General features: G+C 34.7%; 1 protein-coding gene across 1 annotated transcript in view; it reads right to left on the minus strand.

Annotated features, from left to right (window-relative positions):
• Positions 1-777: 777 nt before the first annotated feature.
• The window catches only part of CENPN (centromere protein N), a 9286-nt gene continuing 665 nt past the window's right edge, over positions 778-9398 (minus strand). The window contains exons 2-11 of the mRNA XM_026856513.1: positions 8697-8878; positions 7491-7536; positions 6687-6743; positions 6246-6322; positions 4561-4737; positions 3796-3897; positions 3170-3227; positions 2612-2721; positions 1870-1993; positions 778-1570 (exon numbers count right to left, since the gene is read on the minus strand). Coding sequence (XP_026712314.1) covers positions 1476-1570; positions 1870-1993; positions 2612-2721; positions 3170-3227; positions 3796-3897; positions 4561-4737; positions 6246-6322; positions 6687-6743; positions 7491-7536; positions 8697-8878 — 1028 coding nt within the window. The 3' untranslated portion in view covers positions 778-1475. The remainder of the gene's footprint in view (positions 1571-1869; positions 1994-2611; positions 2722-3169; positions 3228-3795; positions 3898-4560; positions 4738-6245; positions 6323-6686; positions 6744-7490; positions 7537-8696; positions 8879-9398) is intronic.

Below are 9398 nucleotides of genomic sequence, written 5' to 3' on the forward strand. Positions count from 1 at the left end.
TGTCCTCTTAACGTCCATCACACATTTTGTGTATCACACAAAGCCTGGAATTGTTTCAGAATCCTAACACATCACATTTTGTCAAACAGAACATTTAAATCACAAAAGTGGAAGTCCTAAATATGTATCACTAGCAGATAGTCCTAAACTAACTTTTTATGTGCAAGTTAGAGATGCTGAAAAACAACACAAACCAAAAATCAGTATATGTTGTCACGTTTCCAAGTCAGGCCAAACAAACTTCTAAGATTTAATTTACACATTTATTTACAGTTTGAAAAACAAACATTCCCATATCACCTATCAAAATATTTACACTGTGCCATGAAGTTACAGTGTCTGCACAGAGACGTACTGAAGTGAATCTGAAATTCCATATACACAAATTGCATGCACAAAGTTTGCAGTTAACAGAATTAAAAAAACCCCACTTGTACGCTGTAACTGAATCTTCAGATCAAATCCATCTCAAATTAAAACGGATGCAGCAAAAGTTACATAAAAATACCTGTATAATTATCAGTTACAATTTATCATGTCTAAAGAATTCCAGTGTGAAGCTGTTGTCTGCATTAGTGAATGCTGCCATCTGGATTCTGCAATCTTTATGCCCCCCAGCACCAAAAAGTGGCAATGTGCAAGGATTACAAAAGGGTCAAATCTTAATTGAAATATTCTAAACTATGGACTTCCTCAAAAGAAAATGATTGCCTGCTCCACTGTATTCCTCCAAGATAAAATTTTGTAAGACATTAATACCAATAGGCAGATTTTTCATTTTAATAAATTCATTTGTTATTGGCTGTTGCCCTTGGTGAGTAAAAACTCTGGATCTGAATTAAAATCTATTAAAAGCTGGATGGAAACCTCTGACATCTGTACTCTAGGAGTCCTTTCTTCCCCATGCCCTGTAATGGTCTTTGGATATAATCTTCATCTACCAAGACAAAAACATGCCTGACCTGCGTACAGGTAGTCCCACTGACTTGAATGGGACTATTCACATGTTCAAACTGGGGCACCTGTTCTGTTACACTGCTGAACTGGAGCTGAAATAAGGCAGCCACCCAGAATATCTTGACTGTCTCCAGCTATGGTAGTGAACTGAATAACTACAGCTGTCTCATTGTATCTTTACTAAGCTTTAACTTCACAAATACTACCAAAGATACAGTTAAGAGCAGTCATCATGTTTAAATTTAAAATAACCACAGTATCTGTTTAAACTTCGCAGGTAATTTTTTTTATATTATTCAAGGAAAGGGCTAACTCTTCTGTTATAGACAAATAAATAAAATGGAAAAATAATTCAAAGAAGCCATAACCTGGAAAAACACTTTAAGGTATTATCAAAGAATGAGTTAACTTTTTTCAATCTGTTTTGAAGTTTATTATGGTTTAGATTAATACCACTAATAAATGAGTTGTCTATTTCTCAGTGAATCAGTTTTAAATTAAGGGTTTACAAAGCCTCTTTAAGAGACCTCTTTTTTGTCTTTAATTTTAAAATAATTCCTAGCTTTATGTGGTATACATGTAAGTAGTGGTGAAACTGGTGCATCAGCCATACCTGGAGAGAGATAGAGACAGATAATTATATCTTAACTCAACCAATACTGACCTTTTGTAACTGTTATAAAACTAAAAACACAGCTTGGGTATCTATGTACAAACTAGTAATTCCAAGAACAAACTGGTATATATTTAGATATAAGTTTTTATAGTAGTAACATTATTCTTCTACTCAATTCCTACATATTTCTAAACAAACTGTGAAAGTTATCGCTTATGCAAGATACAAGCAGAATTTAAGATGACAAAAATATTTAACTGTGGATTTTCCTCCATTTTATAGAGTTGGACACTTACCCTCTGGTGCCAAGGATTTCAGGGATTCTAAGAGATGTGGACTAGAAAACTTGACCAGACATCTGAATGGTACTTTTCTATTCAAAACATTCATTTGAGGATCACTTTTAAATATTGTCTCAAGCTGTTAACACAAAATTTAACCAGGGAGTATAAGAAATGAATATATTTTATTTATATGTTCTCATTTAAACATTACATTAACAAGGTAATATGTAATAAGACCATATCTTATTTATCTATTATTCCTAATATTAACATTATTCCAGCTGGAGGAATATTTTAATAAATTCAGAGGGTGCCACCATGTGGTAAACAGTTTTCTGCTGAAAGAGGCAGCTTGTTCAGTAATACTATAAAACATTAACTATCTCTCAGAATTTGCAATATTATCTGTTTACCAGGTAAAATCTGTGCATCATCCAAGAAGTTAAATTATGGTGTTATATGTAGCATGAGCTTTGTATGTAATTCAAATAACTTTTCTCATGCTTCAACACACCACTGGTGTAAGTCTACCTTTATTACAAAACCAAGTCAAAATGCTTAGTTCACAAGGCTGAAACATGATCTAGGAGTCTGACCAAATCTCAGTGCAAATCTGTTTAAAATACTTCAATTTATTTTAAAATATGTCCTCCCTAAAATTTGAAGAAATACTTGATTTTTCTTAATTTGCAATTTAATGTAGCTACTACTATATTAAAGCTATAAAAAAAAGAAAATTTGTTGCTTCAACTACCTTATATTGTGCAAATTCGAGTTTTGGTTGGGGACCATCACCAAAAACTTCTGAATTCACTCTCTTTATTCTTTCTTTCTCATTTTTGTTTTCTTGAATTATCATTAAATCTGATGCAGGGGAAGAGTAGGGAAAAGCAGAGGGGAAAAAAAAACACCAAAACAAAACAGAAAGACAACTTTGTCAGTTGATACAATACTGTTTTTCTGATCAGGTGATTACTCCAGTAAAAATCTGAAAATAATTTAAAAGAATTCATCACAATCTTTTTCTTTCATAAGCTAGTTGTCTTCATCGTTTATATTTTCAGCTCTTACTGAGAGAAAAACCAAAGCTAATATGAAAGGAGATATGGAGAATTGGGTATTTTTGGTTTCATAACCGTGTCCATGGGGAAATAGCTCTCCTAGTGACAGCCAGCATTACGGCACACCCCCCCACCCCCGGGATGGATAATACAGTGCGAATGTAACAGATGGACATTTCCTGTTATGAATCCCATTTCATAAGCCAGTAGTAATGACATTCAAACTGCCACTTAATTTGAAATATACATACCACTTTCTGGTGCTACATTTCTTTCTTGTAGAGGTTTTGGATAATAACTTTGGAAGTTCTAAATAGGGAGAAAAAAGGAAAAAAAGGTTTTAGTTCAATTCCACTTTTAGAGACTGTGGATGAGAAGAACTTTCCAGATTTCTTTTTACTTCTCATTCTAAAAGTGAATATTCTTCCAATTTTTGACAATTACTAGAAGTGAGAAAGCCCAGCTTTGTTTTGAGAAAAGAAAAGAATGCCTGTCCTATGGTATGTGTGGACATTTCCCTGTTTACAGGTTCTACATGGATGAGCAGAGTAAGTGGCCATTCTAATAGGCTTCAACTCATTGCTCTAGGAAGCCTAGTGAAATCATGCTAAAAAATCCTGGGATTGAACTGTTCATACAATTTTTAGACTGAGTTTAACCATTAGGAGTAACAATAAAGACCAGGTGGGATACCAAGTAATTATATCGCCAACGTAATGTTACCTTAATGAAAGGCCATCCACCTCACCTCAGTAGTTCAATATTAAACTTGATGGTCTCTCAGGAGAGATGAATTTTCCCCCTGCTAGGGGGTGAGAACTCAGCCTGAAGCAAAAAGCAAGACTTAATCTTAGGATGTACTTGTGAAGGGGCTCACCTGGCTATAACTCTTAAACACAATATCTTTAAGGGAGTTTAAATAATGACTTCGAAGCTCCATTTCACGGATGTCATGGTAATTGGAAGCAGCAACCAGGGCCTTTAAATAAAAATAGAAATTGTTTTAATGTCAGTCTTAATCATCACTGTGTTTATAATATGGAAAAAATATAGTATTTCTAGACATTGTGATGTCTTTTGTTTCAAGGTAAGTGACTGCCTTTTAAACTAGCAGGACTCTCAGTAGTAACCAGATAAGCCTGTAGCCTTATCAGCTGAAAAATAAATAAATAAAATACACAGGTTAATACAATAATTAAATTACTAGTACAGAAGTCTCTAGAATAGATTAAAAAAAATAAAGCCTACTAACACTGGTTATCACAAATTGACAGAAAATGTCTTTTTAAACTAATTAATAGCATTCCCTGATAAGCTCATACATCTAGTTCTTGAAGTTAACTGTGGTGATGTAATATTCTTCAACTTCTACAATTTAACTGAATATTGCCTAACATTTGATTAAGAAATTAGAATAATTCAAGGTCATCAAAAATACCAATAAACTTAATTTATTCACCATTCCAAGGGTTAAAGATTGTTTCCCCCCATTTTTATCATGAGTTAAAGGAAAAAAATGACCACATAAATTGATAAATTACATTACAAGTGATTAATCTTTACTCATCCTCTTAAAAGCTAACACAATTATAGCTGTACAAAACTGTGGTGAAGTCAGGGTCCACATGGTTTTATTCTGTACCTGACATAGCAGGGGCAAGTTGCTCTTAAGAACTGAAACAGAAATGAAGACATAGGGAGTCTGTGAGTGGTATACAACATAGCTGGTTTTGTACTGGTTTGGTTTTGTATATGGTGTTCCCCAAGCAATTCTAATCCAGATTGCATTATCCTCATATTCTCTAAAGTTGATGGTGACCTAAACAGAAAAATAAAAGCTTTGATATACCTACACATTCAGGAACCCAGAAAGATTTTGTTAACTATTAACCCCGTGTTCACAAGACCCAAACATGTTTTAGTGCACCACTGCTTGAAAAAAACAAATCCCACTACTATAGTCAGAATTGTATTTAAATCAAATTTCCACAGAAAAGCTATAACCTCACAAACTTGAAAAAATAAAAAATCATCATCATCTTTCAAACTCTTCCTGTTGCTTTACATTTTCTTCTGAAGGGTGAAAATAAAAATAGCTTATTAAAAAAGCATTGGTTCTCTCTTTTGGGAAAGTAACACCACAAAAAGCAGTGTCTATTTAGATGGAGGGCTAGTAGCATTATTTCCAGTATGTCCAATGTTTTAGAAAGTACTTTTCATCAGCTTGTGATTTTAGGCCTGAATATAATCTTTGTCACTGCTCAAGAGTACACAATCAGAAGTTTGAAGAATATTCCCTTTCCTGTTTTTGTAGATTTGCTCCTTGGTTACTTCTTTTTACCTTGATTCAACCTTGGTGACATAAAAGTGGGAAAACTTCCTTTAAAAAAACAAACCTCCCTTTGACTGAGGCACATACAGTCAAGATTTTAGTTCAACCAGGTTGTAAACTGTTTAAATTGATGGACCAACATCACTTTTCAAGGTTTGTGTGGATCTTTTTTAAAAAAATTGAAATAATGCAAAACTATTATAATAAGTGAACTGCAGCTGATTATCTGTTAGTCTGATTTGTATTTGTTGCCCTCTACTGTTGTCAGTGGGAATCCTTTGTGAGTCAAGAAGTGACAGCTTAGTAGCCAGAAGCATCTTCTATTACTTTGTTTAAATGAATCTGGTAAGCTAAAGCAAGAAAAGGATGCTGCAAATTTGAGTGAGATGATAGTTATTTCCTTTCCATTTTTTTCTTACCATGCTTGATTCTGTAGTCTAGAAACTGCTTCTTGCCACTGACAGTGGTCTTCCAGTCATTGTAACATAATGAAATACCAGAGCCAACTCTCACAGCCATCACAACATATAATTTCAAAACCAGAACTAAAAGAAAATGGATACAATTTTGCTACTAATCTAAGCATAACAACTGAACTTCCTTGTCCTTCTTACTCACTACTTCAAATTCCCCCTATACTCTGATCCTATTTGTGTGTTGTTTTTGTATTGTTATTAGGTAACAAGACAAAGCAGTATCATGTTACCTAGGCAACACATACACTCAAACAAAGACTTGGTAAAAAAAAATACTGCCTTTCTTGAAGTCAGTCATATTTTAAGGCAAACTTACATTTTATTTCACTCCAGCATAATTGTAAAGTTGCTAGAACAGTACATTTTTCCTATTTCAGATGGAGCTTCTACCATTTCCAAATTAACAATTCCATTTAATTTTTGATGCTGACTGTAAGAAAAAGATACCTCACTAAGGTTATGAAAACAATCTATTGACACCAGAGCTGTGTAATACATTTAGAATGCATTTATTCTTACATTTGTTAAGGCTGACTGAAGTCGTCTTTTAAATTTTTTTTTGAAATCTGTTAAGTCAAAAAAATCCGTTTCTTCCCCTGTTATGCAAGGAAAAAAAAAAAACAACACAAAACAACAAAACCAAGAATTGTGTTTACAAGAAGTGGTTCAGAGATGTTTTTACAGTTTTGCTTAAACAAAATTAAGTAGAAAAAATTCAAGTTGCATAGCCTTATACAAAAAGCTGTATATTAAATCTGAGCCTCATTATTACTGTGTAAAAGTTTAATATTTAATTATTAATTACTGATTTCTAAAAATTGCTTGAAAAGTTAATCACAAGTATTCTAAAAACATTAAAGATATCTCTAGACTATATGAGTATTTAAAATGTATAATATGAGGTAGCATGGCAGTAAATCGCTGAGAACTGGGAAATGACAGCAAGGAAAGGCATTTTACCTCTTTTGTTCATCTGGTAAACACTCCACAATCTTTTGTTTGAGTAGATGTAGTTGTCTAAGAAAAATAGGAATTGCTCAATAACAAAGCATATTATCAAGTGCTAATTAAAAGAACAACTAATTTTACTTTTATGACCAGGTTATTTCTAAAAGATTACTTTTGATAACGGAATACAGTTTATTCAGCATTCTATAACTACCACTCATAGTAAACCTAAAAGCAAAATATTTTTTTAAATAAAAGAGATATGAAGATTTTAAAAATTCCATTAAGCAATTAATAAAGGGTATCTCTGAGGTTCAATGTTTAAAGAAGGATTTTACTTAAAATGACTGGAACTCAGTCTAAACTCAAACTAGGAAATATAGACTGTTAAACGAAACCTTAAGATTTGAACTATTATACAATCAAGTTGTGATTTAGTGTTGGAGTTAGAGTTCTACCTGGAGTATTTGCTAATAATTTTGTCTATGTCACTCCGTATTGGAGCACGGTATTACTGGTTTTAGGGTTCGGTGCACACTGGAGTCAAACACATCTCTACATTTATTGCTTGATGTGGCTTACTGCAGTTTACATCTGTTTAGAGTTTTGAAGAAGAAAACATACTTTTGTTGATTTTCAGCTTTTGATTTTTTTTTTTTAAAAAAAGGTTGGATTCAGTAAGATTCACCATCTGAAATGTAGTATGTTTACCCCAATTGCATCTGTACCACACTAAGGCAATTACTATGTAATTAAGGGCATTACCAAGTTACTAAGAAGAAAACCCAAAAAGGTTATCTTTATTATTTTACTTACAAATTATGTCCAAGACAGCTGCTTGCTTGATGCCTGCAGCATTTTCCTGGAAAGAAGAGTAACAATGCATGGTAAACTGCAGGTCCAGAATGCTCTACCACATAGTAAGTGAAACACATCAATACTGCCAGATTAAATTGCATTGAGCTGAAGTTCACAGCGTGTACTCTCTGCTCAAATACACCACACCTAGTCCCCATGTGCACACAGCAGTTTTGAGAAATCAATAATGAAAGTTATTTCAGCAAGGTTTAAGTGTTCCTGCAGAGGCAGCAAGAAGAATGTTGTCCTTATAGGATGATGTACAAGCAATTAGAAAGTAAAACTCATGGGTATTCGTGACATTATGCAACAGTGACTAGTATTTCACTGTCAGAAATTTTAATATGCTTGATTCCTTCTTATTTAACGTTTACAGAATGAAAAGATTTTTAAGAAACCTTATGACACTACTTGTTATAGAGAAGGATGTTTCAGAAACAATCGCTATTTTAAAATGACATTTGCTATCTTATGAGAATAATTTAACATTTTTTTACCTTCAATTTGGTCTACACTCCATGTAATTAATCTTCAAGTGTGAAATTAAAAGGAATTATACAAAAATCTATAGAATTTGAGAGATACCAGCAATAACTGTATCTATTTGGGTTATGATACTACATATTAAGACTGCTAGTACATATAAAGATTCCTAGTACACCAAAATCAGAGCATGTAAGGAGAGCAGGAAACTTTTCTTTGCTTACACTACACAGAAGTAGTTCTGGCCAATTAAATTTTTCCAAGGAATAGGAGTAGTCTAAAAGATATAAACTAGTGCTATCGTGACCCATACAAATTAAGATTTAAATCATCACTACGTAACAAGTAGACATCCTAATCAATACCTTTATTTTACAACTTAGAAATACACCCATTTTTTAAAGGTTTAACACAGTGAGCTTTTGTCTACCTTATGCAACTCAGAGCTCAAAACATGTATTTTCATACTTAGCAAGAGTCAACGCTGCACTCCAGCCAATCAGACAAAATTGATGGTATTACCAGCTCAGCTTTACATTTTTCAAACCACAAGCTGCCATTTGATACTGTGTTACAGCCAAAGAAAATTCGTTTCTTCATAAGAATGTTTTTTTGACAGTGCTTCAACACGCATCCTGTATGTCACTGACAGGCAATTCAATTCCTGAAGGAAAGGATTACCTCACAGAGTTGAACAACATCTTGAGAGATACTGTCCTTTATCTGACAGAAGTTTATGGCTTGCAGTTGCGCCTCAGAGAGAAAGCCCCATTGCTGCAGCATTGTCCTGATTTGATCTCGTGGGATTTTCAGTACAGTTCTTCGAATATACTCGGCAACAATTTCATCCATGATGAAGCCACCTGAAAAGTTAAAACGTTTAACAAATTAAGACAGCACATAAATTGATAAATAATCTGCACAGACAGGCTCAGGAGATTTGCTTCCTTAGTAAGGGATAGAAAGCTACACATAGGCACTAGTAGAACACTGGCATCAGCCCTAGCGTGGCATTGCCACAGATTTCGGCAGATAACAAAGACAGCGAGTTAAAACACTTTCTACAACAATTTTTCCTCACTGATGGAGGGCTGGTGCGACCTTCTGGAAAGGGAGGGGCACCGGCCCTCACTCAGTGCTGTTACCGCCCGCCCGGTCCGACGAGTGTCCGGAAGGCCCCAGAGAGCGGGCAGGGACAAAAGAACCGCGCAGCCGAGCGGGACAGGACACCACAGCCCTACCTGCCCCGCGCAAGGGAACGGGACAGGACACCACAACCCTACCTGCCCCGCGCAGCCGAGCGGAACGGGACAGAACACCACAGCCCTACCTTCTCCGCGCACACCGTCACGGCGGCGGCAGCAATTACCGCCTCTGGAGCCG

Source organism: Athene cunicularia (assembly GCF_003259725.1).
Source record: "Athene cunicularia isolate RWA chromosome 11 unlocalized genomic scaffold, athCun1 chr11_part1, whole genome shotgun sequence".
Lineage (NCBI taxonomy): Eukaryota > Metazoa > Chordata > Aves > Strigiformes > Strigidae > Athene > Athene cunicularia.